General features: G+C 33.3%; 1 protein-coding gene across 2 annotated transcripts; it reads left to right on the top strand.

Annotated features, from left to right (window-relative positions):
• The first annotated feature begins 3,944 nt into the window (after positions 1 to 3,944).
• LOC142626337 (homeobox-leucine zipper protein HAT22) lies at positions 3,945 to 5,644 on the top strand. 2 transcript variants are annotated; one of them, XM_075800157.1, is made up of 3 exons: positions 3,945 to 4,680; positions 4,791 to 4,870; positions 5,133 to 5,644. In XM_075800157.1, exons 1-3 carry the CDS (start codon positions 4,219 to 4,221, stop codon positions 5,410 to 5,412), a joined length of 822 nt encoding a protein of 273 aa, XP_075656272.1. In that variant the 5' UTR covers positions 3,945 to 4,218; the 3' UTR covers positions 5,413 to 5,644. The 2 variants fall into 2 exon arrangements, with proteins under 2 accessions (XP_075656272.1, XP_075656271.1); XM_075800156.1 differs by having other exon boundaries at positions 4,071 to 4,680; positions 4,788 to 4,870.
• The last annotated feature ends 13,491 nt before the right edge of the window (positions 5,645 to 19,135 follow it).

Here is a 19,135-nt window from a genome sequence, read left to right as displayed (position 1 = left end):
CCTTCTTGTCACACCAGTTTGCAATATTAGGTAATAGTATTAATTATTAGATACTAGGATCTAGGTTTAACCTACTTGGGCACAAAGGGAGTGGCATAACAGATGTTGAAGGGCCTAAAGTTCCAATTTAATTACTATAGACCGCAATTCCCGTGAAAGGGTTCCACATTATTATCTTAATAATTATTGTCAAAGGGTACGTTGTTCGAATAACCCCACTCTACTATACAAGTTATAGTTAATAATTGTAAATCAAACTTAAATGGCTGAGCTAGAAAAATAATAAAAGACAAAGGCTGTTAATTTATTGATATAGGGTTTGCAACTTTATAGTAGAGTTTTAAATTATCTATTTATTTTGTAATGTGAATATAGTAAAAGACACTGGAATCCCCTCCTTAAATTAAAAGTAGCTAGCAATAAAGGAGGGCTTTAAATTCCTATTTTTTCCCACAAGAAAAACTCCTAAAGTCTTCGTTATTTACTTGCGGGATGAGTTACCCAATCATATCCTTAAAACCTGAATGCACATTCACAAACCACGATACGGATCAAATCAATCGCTGAAATCAATGAACTGATTAATCAAACATGGGAATCATAGCTTAAGTAGTTAAGTCCAATGCAGAAATTTACGTGCGACTGAAGCATGTAATGGTGAGCATCCAATCACAGCATGTATAATGACACAATGTCACGCTATGATAGGTCGTATGAATCACAGCACTTAGAGGAATGTGGGACTACATATATATATATCACAGTGAAGTGAACAGTGTAGACATCACATGCATATAGAGTAGTAGGAAAATAATTAGTAAAGCATTAGCTTCCTTGATTTGGACGGATAGTATAATAGAATAGAGAGAGAAAGGCGCGAGAAAAATGAGAAACGCAAAAAAAAGAAAAGAAAAGAAAAAAAAAAAAAAAGCAGACTCTATTATAAATGATATACTCCTATAATTTTGTAACTAACAAACAAAAAAAGCAACACGGTCGGCTGGCCTTAAAAGGAAGGAAGAAACATATCACAAAACCTTATCCCATATTCTTCTCCTCCATCATTGCCAACTTCTACGCTCCACAATCATCAGATCCCCACGGAATCGAATGCCCATCATACCAAATCATTGGTGGGGGCCATATGTCTAACATATACATAACTCTCTTACCCATCCACGTGTCATCCCTTCACATGACACACATGTGCCATAGTTTTTTTTATTTTTATTTTTTTTAAGAAAAATTCAGAGAGAGAGAGAGAGAGAGATAAGGGTGGCTATAGCGATATATGATATATGACATATGACATGAGATGAGAACCACCACTAACTTAGTTGGTTTTATGTCACTCTATTGTATGGATGAGAATTGGAGTTTACTTAATTGTTTAAATGAAAAAGAAGATTGGCTTAATGAATTTTCTTGATTATACCCAATCATTCCTTAAAGTGAAAGTTGGGGATGAGAGACAAATATATTTTTGATATTTCTCAAACTGTGTCAAAGTCAATATCTATCTACTGGGGTCCAAAAATATGTTATAGCAATAGCAATCTTCTTACTTTTTGGTATTCAGCCACTCGCAGACAAAAAATTTGGATAATATTTTTAAAATATTCATTGGCCGCCTCTCATGCTCAATAATAACCATATTATTATTAATTTCAACGATGGCTTTCAGTATTTTTAAAGCAGTACTCATTCCTCACCTCTCACTTAATTGAATAATGATAATAATTTTATATGCAGGTACTTTTATAATCTGTTTTAGGTATATAGTACCCCTATTGATCATACTATATATTTATTTTAATTTTAATAATCTTACTTGAAATTGTTTAATGAATCATAAACATGCATGAAATGCAACACCATTGTTGCCTTTGGGTATTGTTTTCTTAAGAAAGTTTAGTCATGTTATGACTCTTGGAATAGAAAAGGGCTAGATGTATATTCTTTCTAAAATTAGAATTCTAGCTATAACCATCAAAATAAAATTAAAAATATCTTCCAATATTTTTATTAATTTAATAAATTATTTTCTAGAGCAATTCTAGAGCGAATTGTTATTGTTTAAATCTTGTCATATCTAAAGAACTTGAACAAATAGAGTACATTTTATTACATTATTATATATTTACATAAATGAAACCTGGGCTATATATAGATCGATATGTAATTTCTTATTCTTTCATTTTTTTTATGATTATCCATAAATTGAGATTTAAAAGAGAAAAAGAAAAAAAAAAGTTGATCTTTAATCTCAAAGCTCCCCCTTCACTTTCTAATATTAGTAATATGCAAGGCCAATATATCTTTTAATTTCAAATGAAATAGAGATATATAGTATATATATTTTATGGTTGAGATTGAATTTTCTAATAAATCCAAGACTCAAACACATGGTCGATTTCAAGCAATATGATACATACCTTTCAACAACAAAAAACCGATATATAAAAGATCAAACTCATATGTTGATAGGATAAATAATTATTCTCATCATTAAAAAATTATAATTTTGGCTATAAGTGTTTTCAGCTACCTTAGATTTTCAGGTAGGTTTGAGACTATAAATCGCTTATAAATGCTTCATGTGGAAACAAACGTGCACAGTATATATGTATATATACTTTTCTAATCCCTACGGTACGATTCCTGGCTAAATAATTACTTTCCTACAAATGCTAACAGTTAAACCTAATAAGCAATAGAGAGAGGTTGTGTTATTTTCTCTGCCAATATTTTAGCTTTATCATGTTTTATGGGTGACCTAACTTCTCATCAGCATCGCCGACAAAGCATTATTGGGAGTGCAATATTGTTCATGTACAGAGCAGTAGGACCCAAACACACCACATCTACTTTCTAGTTAAGCAAAGATCCGGATTCTTGTTGATGAATCATATTCTGGCACCATTATAACTCTTTGAAACTCCAATGGTGTTATCTACCTACTTTCCTTTTTTATTCCCCTTGTGCTTTCTTTGCTTTTCACACACCACACATAGGAAGCAAAAACCACCAATATTTACAATTAGCTAGTGATAGTGCACATCTCTTTCCTAATATCAGCATTCATAATAAGCAAGAAAAAACGGCCCACCGTCCTAATTAATAAAACAATGCAATCTTGGTAAGCAAGGTGACATGGTACCCATCTCTAGCTAGCTAGTTGATGAATGAATTAGGCACATCAGTGGGAGACAGTTCATGTGGTCTGTTATAAAAGGAACTCATGAATATCCAATCATGGCTTTTTTTCTTTTCTTTTCTTTTTTTATTTTTCTTTTTTGGCAATTTCTCAAGCAATCTTTGAATGAGTGCAAAAACATGGGCAATTATTTGTAATATTAAGAAAGAGTGAAATAAAAAAAAAATTTTAAAAAAAAGGAAAAAAGAAAAGAAAAGAAAGGAGAGAGAAAAAGAAAAGGATAATATCTATCAATGCTGCTTGGACATGAGTAAAACAAGGCAAAAGTGGACTAATAATTGATACATGTAAAGTGTGACTTTATACACAAGGAAGCATAGGAAAAGAAAGTGGTAGTAATAGTTAAATTTGGTATGCTAATGGGTGGCGAAAGGGGCGGGCGAATCATACTCTTGATGTGTTTCCCACTGCCATTTGAACTGTAGGATTCTAGCATATGAGAGAGAAAATAAGTTCTCTTAGGACCCTACCATTTGCCACCATTTTTGATATAATTTATTAAAGTGGTTGACTGTAAGCAATAAGCAATTAATTTTACACAAATGCACTATTAATTTTCTATTATTCACAGTCGACTATTATTCACAGTAGACTATATTTAAGCGGTAATAAAAGTCATTCATGGCAACATGTGATTGGACTGGACTTTCCAAGAGAGAGAAGAATTTTCTATGTTTTTATTTTAATTGTTATTATATATAGTGGTGGTAACAGTAGTGGGGTTCAAATGGTCAACCTATGCAAGAGAGATGGGAGGACTTTCATTATTTTCCCAGTGCCAGATTCGTTTCTCTACTCATTCTCACCTTTGATTAATAATCATAGCCACCCACCCACCCACCAAACGCCCCCACAAAAGTCTCATTCATTCTCTTCCCCTCCTTATAACCCTTTGCTCCATAACTTCCAACCATATTATCTCCTCCATTCCCATTTCACAATAACACAGATTATTGTCTTCTATTCTATCTCTCTAAGCCCATTCATTCTTTGGCACTCAGATGGATTTTAATGATGTTTGTAATACAGGCCTTGTACTAGGGTTAGGTCTCACAGCTTCAGCACAAGAAAGTAGTTCTCCATCAAAGGTACCAAAGAATAAAGCCTGTTCCAATTTCACTCCCACAAGTTTTGAGCCATCTTTGACGTTGGGTCTTTCTGGTGAGAGTTATCACCAGGTAGCCCCCAGAAAGATTATTGATGTGAACAAAGGTTATGAGGAATCCATTGATTTGTATCGTCAAGCTTCGCCGCCTCACAGCGCTGTTTCATCCTTCTCTAGTGGCAGGGTCAAGAGGGAGAGAGACCTTAGCAGTGAAGAGGTTGAGGCTGCAGACAGAGTCTCTTCAAGAATCAGTGATGAAGATGAAGATGGTCCTAATGCAAGAAAGAAGCTTAGGCTCACCAAGGAACAGTCTGCTCTTTTGGAGGAAAGCTTCAAACAACATAGCACTCTCAACCCCGTAATTATTCATCAAACTCTCTCCCTTTTTCTTCTCTATTTTGAGAGCTATTGTTTGATTCGTTCTAGGTTTTATATTAGGACTAATATATTTTGTTCTTGAATTAGCAGAAACAAAAGCAAGCTTTAGCAAGGCAGTTAAATTTACGGCCTCGACAGGTTGAAGTTTGGTTCCAGAACAGGAGGGCCAGGTACTAGCTATATATCATTTTCTTTCTTTCTTTCTAAATTTCGATAGTTACAATAAAAACAGAGAGAGATCTCAGTTAAAAATATTACCATTTGAGCTACAGAACTTTTGTCAACCTTATGCAAAACCATAACCATATATATGATTATCTCTAACAAAAAGTACCATAACACCCATGTACGAAAAATTCTCTGTCACGAATAAACCCTACTAAAACTTTTTCAATGTTACAATAAATTAATGGGTTCTTGTTCATTTGGCAGGACCAAGCTCAAGCAAACTGAGGTGGACTGTGAGTTCCTGAAGAAGTGCTGTGAAACACTGACTGATGAAAATAGAAGGCTACAAAAAGAGCTACAAGAACTGAAAGCATTGAAACTAGCCCAACCCTTGTATATGCATATGCCAGCGGCCACTCTTACCATGTGTCCCTCATGTGAAAGAATTGGCGGTGTCGGTGAAAACGCTTCGAAGAGCCCCTTTTCAATGGCTCCTAAGCCTCACTTTTACAATCCCTTCACAAATCCTTCTGCAGCTTGTTAGTGCATGTGCTAGGATTTGGGGGAGAAATTAAACAAAACAAAGTTCCCCATAACCGCTATATTTTTGTTGGTTGAGGACTTGTAGTGAAAGGTTAATGTAATTAAATTGTAGAAAAAAAAAATAGTAGTTACTAGTTACTGATCAATTACCTTTTTCTTTTTTTAATTTTATATATATGCTTGTAAATCGTTAAAACATTATATCTATGAAGGTATAACTATTATTTATTGTTGATTTCTGTTTCAAAGTTCAGATAATTTTTCCCCTTTGAAGAATTTGATCAGTTTGGATATAGTTGGATCATAGGATGGATATTGGAATATGGTACCACATCTTGCAAGAAAACAATACCGTTGATTATATATGGAATATCCTTATTCTGCTTCCAGAACTTTGAGAATTATTAACTTGAAATCAAAGAGATGATTAACTGTCAACAAATGACTTGATTTGACAATAAAGAGAATGATTTTACATTGATCTTTAGTACGACTATTCAAAATAGAAATGTTTTGTAGTATTTTTTGTATTACACTTTCTATTATGTTTTAAATAAATAAATAAATAAAATGGAGTTATTTTATCTATTAAAATCCTTTGGATTTTCTTGGAAAAATCTAATAAATCATTATTGTATACAAATAGGCTTCTGTGGCATTATTAGTAATTAGTCACACCATTATGGAAAGGGGCGGGGCATGCATGTCACTTGGCTAGCAATCTCTTAGCAAATTCATGCATTTTTTTAAGTGCCTTAGCAACGAAGAAATGAATGGATAATGATAACCATCAGTTGGAGGTTATGTTTAAGTAAAATGTAAATGGAGGGTATAGGTGTGGGAAAGGAGGTTAGCTCACGTGTATTTGTCTCTATAATTCAGTTGTTTAGCTAGAGAGAGAGAGAGAGAGAGTTTTTGGTCTAAGAAAAATGTGTGGTCATAGGCGTGTAGAGAAAGAAAGGAATGGATGACTCAGTTGCATGACTAGAAAAAACTAGACAGAGAGAGAGAGAGAGAGGATTATGTCACGGTCTCGTGAGATGCTCACCCTTTAAGGGGACTGGTGGGTCACACCCCACGTGATGTCCCAATGGCCTCCTTAATTTTTTTTTTATTTTAAATTTCTTCACACAAAATCTCATTATGGGATTTTTTTTTTTTTTAATATATATATGAAAGTCAGACCATACTATTTTTTTTTGTCATGGGCCCCAAAAATCCCACCCCCATAGCTTTTGATTAAAATTCCAAATCTCCATCCTAAAAAGCCAGATATTCCATCACACAATAATGGAAGAAACGGAAATCTTAGGTTTGAGAGCTACCCAAAAAGTCAAAATCAACGGTCCAGATTATACCGGGGCCAAGAAAAGTAGTTCTCTCTCTCTCTCTCTCTCCCCCTTGTATACGTTAGAGGCACGCTATCATGATTAGTGCGGACAAATGCATGAATGATGATGAGATGGGAACTCCCTATATACTAGTCCACACATCATTCATAATGGCGTGGACCAACAAAATTATGAGAGGGACTTTCCGGGAAAAGAGGCACTTTTCTGGAAAACTCTTTACTCATCATCACTTTCATCATCATTTTTCCATCACCATCATCATGATATGAACTCTTCAACCCCTCTTTGAATTCCCAATTGGATTAATTATTTTATTTTTGAACCTTATAAAGTGCGAAAGCTATGTAATTTTCCTATTTCTTTTTTCCTTGCCTCTTTTTAGCTAATCAAAAAAAATAATTGTTTCTTCGCTTTCTTGGGTGATGTTTACATAACATGTGTACATAGAATAAGTAGAAAAGTTGCTTTGAAATAAAATTGATGATCATATATTCGCTTTACGTGTGTGCACACGTAATGATTTTTAATAAACAAAAGGAAAAAAGAGACACATGTCTTCTGTTGGATATTTTGTCGGCCTGTCGAGTTTCATGCAATTTGGATATGAATAATTCCAATTGATTTTGCACAAGTGACAGTTAGTTTAATATATTGATATGTCACTCATGGTCGAAAGGAAGGAACTGAGTTGGTTTTGGTACCACAAAATACCATGTTTATCAAAACTGAGTGTATAACTTTATGCATATGATAGAAACATATGCAGTAGCACTAATAATTATCCGATGCAAATCTTTTATCTTATTTATAATTATTGATACAAATTTTCTATCTTATTTTTTATGTTTTACATTTTGTGTTTTACTTTCTGTTCAATTAATCATAAATTGTAATATATTTAGCAATTAATTTTTTTCAACATATTTTTATATTATTAATAAAAGTGGTATTAAAACTTTTCTAAAATAGTTTTTTACCAAATGCTTATGGATATTAATGGTAATATGTCTTAAGGATACCTGTTAATATGATCATCTTATAAAAAACCATTGTTTAAAATAGAAAAAAAAAATTTAAATTGTGATTAATGAAATATAAAATAAAACAAAAATGTGATAAAGAGATATGATTAAAAAAAAAAAAAAAGAGAGAGAAATGATTTATATATTCCTAATTATAGAAGGCTTGTAGCCAACTTGTTTGTAGGGCCAATTAGAACATGCGGCATATATACCAATAATGGAATTATTGCGGCCTCTGCTAGGCTTTTACGACGAACTAGAAATAAATAATGGCTAGTGATTTGGACTCATATGTAGCGTGCTTTAAAGACGATTTGGTTGAAAAATGTCAAACCTATTTGTGAGAGTTATTTATAGTTTTATTAGACTCTCATTCGATTAAAGCTCATTCGGCTTCATTTATGGATAAAGTCAAGGGCTCTGATGGTTTTATACGGTGTATATGTTTTTTAAAAATCTTGTAACTCAATTAATATATATATTTTTTTTAAAAGATATGTTAAGGGTTTGAATTTTTTTTATTTTATTGTAATTATCAAATTATTAGAAGATAAAAAAAATAATGTTCACTTTTTCACATTATGTGTATATTCTTTTATATTATTATTATTTTTTAAAATTTGATATTTGAAATAAAAGTGTAAATATTATGTGAAACATTTTAAGTGTGAAACTGAAAAGTATGAATTAATAATTAGCCAAAATTAATTAGAATAAGACTATTCCGAACGCAAAAGCCGACCTAGAGTGCTATCAAATATCAAATAATTGAGGTTAAAGCGACCCACTGCCCAACATAGCATGGTTCTCGTTTTTAATGATATTTTTTTCTCGACACAGCATGGTTCATATGTCATATAATTGTACGACAATGCACAAAGTCAAAATCGACTCAAAAAGGTCAATTTGGCTTTAATTGATGTTTGAGATTGAAAGCAAATATGTAGATGGGAGATGCAAAAGATGTCGCAAGCATGTGATTGGTAGCCTTCTTCTTAGACATGTGGATCCAAAATTTAATGTGTAGATATGTATTTGAATTGAAGGGCGATTCACTTTAAATCAACTATTTCTATATATAGATTCACATGTCGTGAGAATTAGTCTTGCTGTCTTCATTTAATTACCAATTCACCGTGGAAAATGCCCCAAATTCATGATGGGCCAACATTCCCATCCGAACTATATTATTGTCAGTAAATATTTTATAGTTGTGGTCTATATATAGCTTAGGAGTTAGGCGTAGTTATGAATTTTAACATTCTAGCTTTTGTTGCACTAAGGACAAGTCAAACCAAACACGCTGGACAATGAACTTGCAAGACTTGTGGTTTCAAAAAAGTGATAGCCCACTAATTTCTAAATAAAAATAAAAAAGAGTGATAGCTTAATAAAATTCTTATATGGTTTCTCTAGTAGGGCTATCCACGGGTTAGGTCGGGTCGGATTGGATTTAAATCTGACCCGTAACCGACCCGATTGAATTGGGTGAACAGAAAATAGACTCACGGTCGATCGAACGTTCGGGTCGAGCGCTGTGGAGCGGGTCATTAGTTGAGCAGGTCGGAGCCGGTCGGGTGATTTTGGGTCTCAACTCTCAAGCACAACAACATTTCAAAACCCAAAACAATCTTTAAAAAAAAAAAAACTAGAACTCTTTTCTCAAAAAAATTTATAAAAAAATCCAAAACAATCTTCTTAAAATCCAAACCAAAAACCCTATATATGAGACTAAAACAAAATCAAATCCCAGAACAATCTTAAAAAAAAAAAAAAAACCCAGAACAAAGAAATTACAATCCAAACCAAAAACCCTAGATTAATGAGACTAAAACAAAAAAATAGAGAAGATTAAACCAGCAGCACCAACACATCCACCACTCCCTCCCCCACCACCAACACATCCATCAAAAAATTAGAACAAATTTTTAAAAAAAATAATTTTTTTTTTACTAACCCATCATCAAACACAGATCAGAGTATCAAGATGAGATTTCAAGTAGATCAAAAGAGGCTTGTGGAGTTTGAGACCCAACCAAGGACAGTGAGTGCAACGACAACAAGGTGATGTCGACAATAGGCTTGTGGAGTTTGAATCAGCGATGGCAAACTGGGCGACGACAAGGAGGTTAGGATTAGGGGTGGCGATAAGGCCCAACTTGGTGACGGCGGTAGCAAGGAGGCTATGTGCTAGGGTTAGGGATTTGAGTGAGAGATTAGAGAAAGTGAGAGTGAGAGATTTTTTTGGAAACTAAAAGCAAATGTTAGTGACTTAGTGTAGAAAGGGTCGATGTTAACCTAATTACAGACCCATCACCCACGTTTTTTCTTTTTAAAAATTTTGGGTCGAGAGGGTTGGTTTACACGGGTTATAAGTCCAGAGACTCGGGCGGGTTGGAATATTCAAATCTTAAATCATAGGAGACATGTTAGAAACCAACTGCGGTTGATCCTCACAATTCTACTTCATTCCACTTGGCTACCCTCCCTTATTTGGGTCAATAGATGACCAATTTATATGCAAGGGTTCAAGTAAATTAAGTGGATGATCATACTGATAAAATAATATGACACATACCACCCAGGAAGACATTACCAAACATCCTGACATGCAAGACCAAACTCAGGTGCGAATGAAGACATTAGTCCATTAAAAGTCATCAATGGAACCCTTAACTTAATCTCTCCAAACCAACTTTTGTATTCCCTGAATATCAATTCATGTTTTACAGTATCTCGATTCTTGTTGAAGATCATGCAAACATGACATGTTTATGCCAAAGTAAATCCAAAGAGTTGATTTTCTCCCGGTTGCCCTAATTCAATTTGTTTTGACCAAGAGCCTAACTTCTCAAACTTTGGATGAGAGCAAATGATATATTTCATTGTCAAAGCACTTTCTTCCAAGCAAAGTCTAGAACATCATAGCTTTATATTAGGGCAGCCGCCCTAGTTTCATACATAGACTATACACATCAGTAATCATTGCGGTATAAGTTGTATTGTTGACTATCTTGAAATCCATAACTCATAAGCTTCAGTTGAGTAATCAAGATTGTTAAAATCAAGCTACTATACAAAATTAGTTGGCAGATTTTCTGGATCAGATCAAGAATCGTAAAATTCAAATATTGATTCAACTTGAAAGAAACCCTCTACATTCCAAATTTAAAGGTCATTTTTTGCATCCCCCAAAGAGAAGAATGATAATCTAAAATAAACTAAATAATGATTAAATATGATTAAAATACAAAACCATCATTGAAATTTGAACTAACACCCAGTACTATAAAGACTTTTAAAAAATTTTCAATTCTACACCTAAACACAACTGCACAAGTGATACTTGACATCCTTTGAAAGTTTGCTCCCTGTCAACAACTTTATTTGAATGCACAGTGATAGATATATAGAAATTATATGCACAAATGCCTTTTTGATTGATCAATGATAGATATATGAAATACATAATACATATATGCATATTGTACCAAAAGCACCGACACTCACAATCAATGGTCATTAACCATATTTGAAAGTCCTCAGTTTTTATATACATCCTCGTACCCTGTCGTGATTAGAACACCATATATACATATACAATTCACAAAGTCGCGAATCACGACTCGTACGTGATAAGTCCCAAGCAACTCCAAGCTCACTTAGAAACTTTTCTCCATCTTAAAAAGGTGCAAAACGGAAAATAATTGACTATAAACATAATGCAAATTTAGGATCATGAGGGAATGTGATACGATCTCAAATTCTCAATCCCACCAACTCCATGATTTAGATCTAAATTCAACCACGATTCTACTAATAAAAGCTTATAATGCAATTTAGATCATTTAGCAATTCTAGAATCGTAGGATCCTACTAATCAAAATTTTAACAACCACATAAGTAGGTAATGAGACCCTAATCAAAATTTTTGTGAGAGAGAAAAAAAATTGGATTTTGCAATTGATGGGGGAAAATTGTTCACAGACGCTAGCAAAACTTACCAACAAGTTGTGATAAGCCTATGTTTTCTTTCACACAGGATTGGACTAAGTGCTAGATGATGATATAGAACTGTTTTGGACAGAAATTTCGAATCACCTAAGATATAATTTCTTGGGAGAGCCTCTGTTGTTAATAGGAGTCAAAAGAGGGCTACCGATAACTTGGCCCAGTGAGCTCACTCTTGTAGTACATTTGGGCCTATAACTATCTTGGATTTCATCACACCATGGGCCTTAGAGGGGTGGATACTAACTGTTGGGGAACCGTAAGATGGTCTAATTAATTTCAGATTTATTTGGATACCGTTTATTTTACTGAAAACTGAAAATTTATTGCTTAAAACACTGTAACAAAATAGTTTTTTAGCTAGTTGATTTGTTTGGCTGAGAGTACTATAGCGCTTTTTTAAAATAAAAAAAAAAATTTAATTTTACTTTTTTTTCCCTACTATGGTTGATACCCGCGTGATTTCACCCACTCTCTATTAGCATTTCACTTCTCTCCCACCCTAACGCCTATCTTCCAGAACAAAGGCAAGCCCATGCCCAGAAGAGAAATCCATGGCTCAGAGCTCCCAGTCCGACGTCAACTGTCGGGGGCGGTTTTTGCGCATAGCCACGTGTCATCCACTGGAGATGTGACTTTGCTAAGCCCAGATTTGTTTTGGGGAGTTCAACCCGGAACTCGACATTGGGCGGCATAGCCAATGGCTTCCGTTGTATTTTTAAGCCTACAAAATAGATAAAGCCCAAAGTCTTAGAATCATTATAATAGTTGCAATATATAAATACTATGCTTAACATAATAGCTTTGATTAGATGGTGGTTGAACGTTATTATTATGTGTGTTAAGTGATGCTCATTAGAATGTAATTAATTAAGTGTCATATGTCTAGTAATGGGATGAGTCCAATAGTTCATCTCTAACTGTGATATAATTCATGTTCAATATAATAAGGTATGTCCAGCAATAATCTATGTCCAAATAAGGCATATCCAATAATGTTTTATGTCCAAATAATATATGTCAATAAGTGGTATATGTTCAAATAATATATGTCAATAGGTGGTATATGTCCAAATAATTCATGTCAATAGGTGGTATATCAAATGATTAATATATATGTTCATTAATGAAGTATTAGTGAGATCATGTTTTATTAAATAATGAGATGATATTAAAGTAACTTATGTTCAGCGGTGCAATAGTAATGAGTTAATATATACTTAATGATGTAATCTTGAATATAGAGAGATTTTGACTTATCTTGTATATTTCTGACTCCAGCTATACAACATCACTTTGTTCTTTATATGATTTGTGGCTCCAGCCGTATAACGTTAGTGAGCTTCATAGTTTGTAGGTCTAGCCGTATAGTGTTAATGAGCTGATAACACTCCAGCAGCAAAATAATATAAGTACAACGGTACAATGATAATAAATTAAAACATACTCAATAATATAAAAAAAATAATGACTTATCTTCACAGTTTGTAGCTCCAGCCGTATACTAGCAGTGGACATAATATTTCAGTAGCATGATGAAGTGAGTCATTTTATGGTGACTTCATGATTGAAAGGGAAAAATAGGTGTAACTAGAGGGAGAGAGAACATGTTTACCGTGTGCGTCGGTTGGTTAAATTTGTCCCCTTAATCATGCACTTAGATGATTTTCATCATGTAATACTCTTTTAGTTTTTAGTCAAGTATGAGTGATATTGTCTTCCATAAGAAGGGCTTTTAATTTCATAAGTTTGTGTCTTTCATAAGAATAGCTTTAATTATTAGAAATGTATGTCTTCAATGAGAATGACTTTAGTATGAAGTTTTTGTGCCTTTTAAGAAAAAGGCCTTAGTGTTGATGTTCATATGTCTTCCATGAGAAAGAGCTTTTGTAATGTGTTATTGGAAGAGTGTTTGGTATCTTTTAAGATGTATGGAGATGGCAAGAAATATATATGTTTTGTGAGATATGGTGTTTGTAAGATGGATTAGAAATATATGTAAGAAGTATGTATGGATGGTTTGTGAGGAATGTGTTTGTAAAATATATGGGAGTAGAAGGTAGATAATATGAAGGTCAAACATAGTAATTCATGAGTTTATAGTTGCTGCTGAAGTGCTTTTTTGTGTTATGTCATGGGTTATGTTGCTTTCTAAGAAGAGATGTATTGTAAGGAAAATAAAGAAAGAGATGAAGATGTGCTTTTGTTCAGCAAAATGATGAAGTTTCAGAATAAGGGGGTAAGAGAGGGATGGATCCTCTCTTAATATGTGTGGCTTAGTCCTTTTTATATAGAACCAAGTACGTAACTAGATTAGAATTAGTTGAGGGGAAATTCAGCAAATAAGGAAAAGTTTTTGACAAAATAAGTGGTTTCATTAGTTGGTTTTTGTTTTTTAGCCAAAAGAAAAAAATTTGAGACTTTAATGCTATTGGAGCTGCTAGTACAGTTGTCAGTCATAGCTGTTACAGCTGGATGATGTCATCTGAATGACATCTTTTGTTGGAGGAAAATATTTGGCATTAAATTCACGGTTTGGCCAAAAATGGTAAGGTAATCTTTATGAGATCCTTCTATTTTTGGTACTACAGCTGGAGGCTAAGGATCTTAGCTTAAAATGGTAGGATTTCTTTTATGGGATGCTTACTTCTTTGGGTATGACAGCCAGTTGCTGGGATTAGGCATTAATGGGCAAGTGATGTCATTTTAGGACATGTGTCAACTTGCTGGAGCTGTTGCTGTTTCTGCTGAAGCTATTTCTGCTTCTCCTGGAGCTGCTATTGGTATTTTTGGCTAAGTTTCCTCTTTTGAAAAATTATATGTTTAGTCCATATATAATTTTGGTAAATAATAGACTACTTGGCTGATATTTGAAGAAATTTTAGAGATGTAATTATGGTCTTTTTGTATTTTAACCAAATCTTGGAAAGTAAGGAGAGCATTTAATGCTAGATATGAAATATTAATATATATTTAGCCATGTGCTTGGAATTGATTTAAACAAAAATAATAATATAATTTATATAAAATACTATAATTACAGTTTTAAACTTATGTATATGATGAACATTAATTTTTTTTATGTAAAGAGCATGATGAATTTTATCATTTTAAGTGTTATGTGATATGAGAGGCTTACCAAGTGTTACCAAATGCACACTAACCTATCAGAGTTCAGAGAATTGGGGAAGACATATCAAGCAACATGCTTTCCTTTATCAATTTTGAACTACTGGAGCTTTACTGAACATACTTCTTGGCCCTCCAAAACATGACTCCCAAAATTCCCCTGATGAGACTCATGAGCTTGGACCATGAGCCGAGAATGAGATGATGTGCTATGAGCTTGAACCATGGGCTTTGACGCATTTTTGTGTAAATATGGGCTCTTTTGAGCTTTAAAAGAGGTTTTCCCAAAATCTATGATAGTGTTGATGTGGTGCGAGTCACCAATGAAATTAATCCATATGGTGTGAAAAATTTGTCCTCAACATCGGCAAAGATCGGGTTTAGGTTCAGTTTCTTACTCTTCCTTCCATGCCATCAACACCTCTTTTCCCATAAACCCAATTCACGCCTGTCCCTTGTTTGTCATTAGATCATCAACTATCCCGATGAAGATCAATCTTGGAGTTCACTGCAATTTTCTCCAAACTTGCTGACTCACTGTTGAAGGTAACTTGCTGACCCATCTGTTGAAGGTAATTTGGTCAAGACCCGTCCTCTTTCTATCACACATTTTCTCAAACATATGAAGTGCATTATTTCCTCTTTATAAAAACTTTCTTCTTCTTTGTTGAATAATTTTCACTGCATGTGATTATCGGTTATTTGAATCTTGACGGGAACTAAAAAATTTTAAGACTAATTTTTCAACTATTGCCTTTGAGATTTAATTTCATTGTGATTTTTCATTCTCGTCAAGACTCTTGCATTCTTTGAAGAATAACAAGTGAAGTGCATGATTTTATAATTCTAGGAGATTTAGTCCCACGACCTGCCATTCACCCTTGTCTACTAATTCAACATAAAGCATTCAACTTAAATAATTGAAATTAGTTAAGAAACTATAGAAACAATTGCTCTATAATAGTGCTTACTTTTTTAATCTTTTCTTAGGCTATGTTGAATAATTCTAGTGACATAATTAATTATACACAGATAGTGTATTTTATTTAGAAATTATTGGTTTAAAGTACTATGCATCATGTTGGCATATCATGGAAAATTGCATTATAGGGTATCTTATGGAAGTGCATTTCTAGTATGGATGAATGGTTGTGTCTGATCTGATGGCAAAAAGAGTCTAAAAGTGGAATATATTGACATTCATTGTCTTTCAAATCTTTGGTTAAGTGATTCCCAGATTCCCCAAACTGTGAACTACATTATTAATTATTGTAGGTGACACTGTTATTTATTTTCTCTTCTGGAACTTGTTTCTAATTTAGTTATTTGTCTTGTGATGTATTTAAGTGGATTATATAAACACTCTGCGTTAATCCTTACAAAGATCCTAAGGTGCATATCCAATTAGCAATTGAAATTGTCAAATTGGCCAACCATGTTATTATGAAGATTTTGATAATTTAAAGTTTGTATTGTGATGTTCAAATCATTTTAGTTTCTGCTCAAACTGTTGATTGGTTTATTGAACAACATGATATGAAGGACAAGAAGCATAAGCAAGAACCACAAAACAGGTCACTAACAAAAGGACCTGGATGAAAAACATGAAAGGGAATATGGACATGGTGGCACAAGAGAACCTAGTGCAGACCAGGCATATCCAAAACTCTTCAAGAAAAAGAGAAAAAAAAATGAAAAACTAGGACATGTTACATGTAGATTTCGTCAAGTATAGAGTTTGGTTAGTTTGTATACATGGTATTTTGTGGTGTCCCATATGGACCATAGCAGAAAAGGGTTGAACAATAAGGCTCAAACTTCAAAGAATTATTTACTATATATCATTATTAGAGCACTCACATTAGTTCCTCTAAAACACAAAAAGTGTACAATTTTACACATTTTACCTTAAAAATCACGCGCATCAGGTCTTCTAAAATTGTGCAAATTTTCAAAAAGCTACAGTAACCATGTAAAGATACATGGTTACTGTTCACTTGTAAATCAATATTTAATTAATTTCTCTCTCTTTCTTTCTATTCCATTCTGTTACTTGCTTCCTTCTTTTTCTTTCTCTTCGTCTATGGCTTTTCTCTTTCTCTTTTTCTTTTCTTTCTTTATTTCTTCTCCTTAATCTACAGTCCTTGCTCATCACCTATTAGCCAACACCATAACTCCAATTGGTGGCTCTCCTTTGTTTCTTACCCATTATCTTCTCTCTCAATTGAAAACCCATAATAAAGTAGTTCATTTTTCTCGGTGCTTCTGTTTTCTTCTACCAAGCTCACCAAGATTCAGAACTTCGCCAGAAGTGCGAATGACTGGGTTTGCTGATTTAGGTGGATCGATTTTGCTGATTTATTGATTTTGGTGGTGGTTTGATTTATTGATTATTTCACCACACATAATACTCATCACACCCTTAGGTTTTTTTGTGATTAAAAAATGTAGTAATCTCAAATTATAATAAATACTCTAAATTCACCCTTACTCAAAAAATAGAAGAGCCTCTGAGTATGCGCGTGAGCACGTGCTCAGAGGCTAGTGTGTATGTGTGTGTGTGTGTGTGTGTGTGTGTGTGTGTGTGTGTATATATTCTTGGGTAAACTACGTATTTAGTCCCTATCATTTACACCATATTTCAATTTAGTTCCTAACCCTTTAATTATGCCAATTTGATCCCTAACATTGAAACAACTGAAAGTTTAAGGACCAAATTATAATACAATGTAAAGAATAGAGACCTAATATACAATTTATCCTATATTCTATTACCGTAAAATTTTACCATTATCCTATGTAAGACATAGGATCCAATCACAAAAAACCTAGGGGCGTGATGAGTATTAAGTATTTCTAAGTGATAATGTTTACCTCGATTTTTTTTTTTTTTTTGTGATTGGAAAATTTAGTGATTCCAATTTATAATAGATGCAAATTATTATCATTTATCACAAAAAAATAGAAGAGTCTTTGAGTACACGCATAATAATTTCAATCCATTATAATTTGGGATTACTACATTTTTCAATTAGAAAATACCCAGAGGTGTGATGAAAAAAATATTTCATCCACAAATGCAAAACACTCATCACACACCTAGGTATTTTGTGATTGGAATTTAAAATATTTAATCCAATTTGAGACTTATATGTTTGCCCACTAATGTTATGCATTTGCAAATTATTGACACAATTAAAAGATTCTAAGGCTAACTCCAAAAAATGAACACCAAAATAGCGTTGAAATAATATGGGTGAAATAATTTTTAAGTATATAAATCTCATCACAAAAAATGAACATCAAAATAACATTGTGTGACCATGTGCTAGGTTTACTAACATTGTGTTTCCTTTTTTATTAATGCTGGTTGTGATTTTTTCTTACCTAATTCTAATGACTTTATGTCATAATACCTAAAAAGACAAAAATATGGTATAAAATAAGTGGTTGATGTTGATGTTTGAAAAATCTTGTTAAAGAATAGTGACAAAGATTAGGTGTTTGTGTCATTATAATGCAGCAATACTATGATTGGTTAGCTATTGATTTTTTTTTTTAGTCACTTAAGATACCCCTATTGGATTTGCATAGATGAGTTTAGTGTTCTTATAATTCTAGTAAAACCTTTTATGTGTCTTGTGTTCTTTTAATTCTAGCAAAAGCTTTTATTTGTCATGTATTCTTATAATGCGGTATTTAGACTGTTTTGCTCCTACACATATTGTTTTGCATTTTATAGGCAAATGTTCATAATAATTATGTTGTTATGCATTAATCTGTTTCATTGATCCCATTCTTTGATTAGTTTTGTTATAGTGCAAAGTGAGTTTGTTGTACTGTTCACTAGTCCAAGCCAACATAATATCTACTGCTAAGTCCTACCAATGTCAAAAACGAGTAACTATCTCTCCAGTTCTGATGACAATTTTCTATGACCCTGACAACTGTGTCATTAGAACATCCTCGAAACTTAATACTTTTGGTAGAAGGCTTTATAGTTGTTGCTATTGGTTGCTGGTAAGTACCATATCCAAGTATTGGCAAAAGATTTGTGTTGTGCATTAAAGAACCAATTCGTTGTATTCTTGTTTATGTGTTATATTTTATTGTACATGATGATAACCATGCATGCAAGTTTTTCAAATAGTTAGACACCAGCATCTGTTGTATGCGTGGCGCAGCAACAGACCTATAGTTATAGCCAAAT

The sequence above is a fragment of the Castanea sativa genome, chromosome 2 (genome assembly GCF_040712315.1).
Source record: "Castanea sativa cultivar Marrone di Chiusa Pesio chromosome 2, ASM4071231v1".
NCBI classification, from domain to species: Eukaryota; Viridiplantae; Streptophyta; class Magnoliopsida; order Fagales; family Fagaceae; genus Castanea; species Castanea sativa.
Note: the sequence above shows the minus strand (reverse complement) of the source record. Positions and strands in the feature narration are given on the sequence as shown.

Excerpts from the sequence above, each read along its gene's own strand:
- LOC142626337 (XM_075800156.1), top strand. The coding sequence starts at position 4,219 with ATGGATTTTAATGATGTTTGTAATACAGGCCTTGTACTAGGGTTAGGT. Across the intron at positions 4,681-4,787 it reads AACATAGCACTCTCAACCCC|CAGAAACAAAAGCAAGCTTT; the intron begins GTAATTATTCAT and ends TTCTTGAATTAG. Across the intron at positions 4,871-5,132 it reads TTCCAGAACAGGAGGGCCAG|GACCAAGCTCAAGCAAACTG; the intron begins GTACTAGCTATA and ends TTCATTTGGCAG.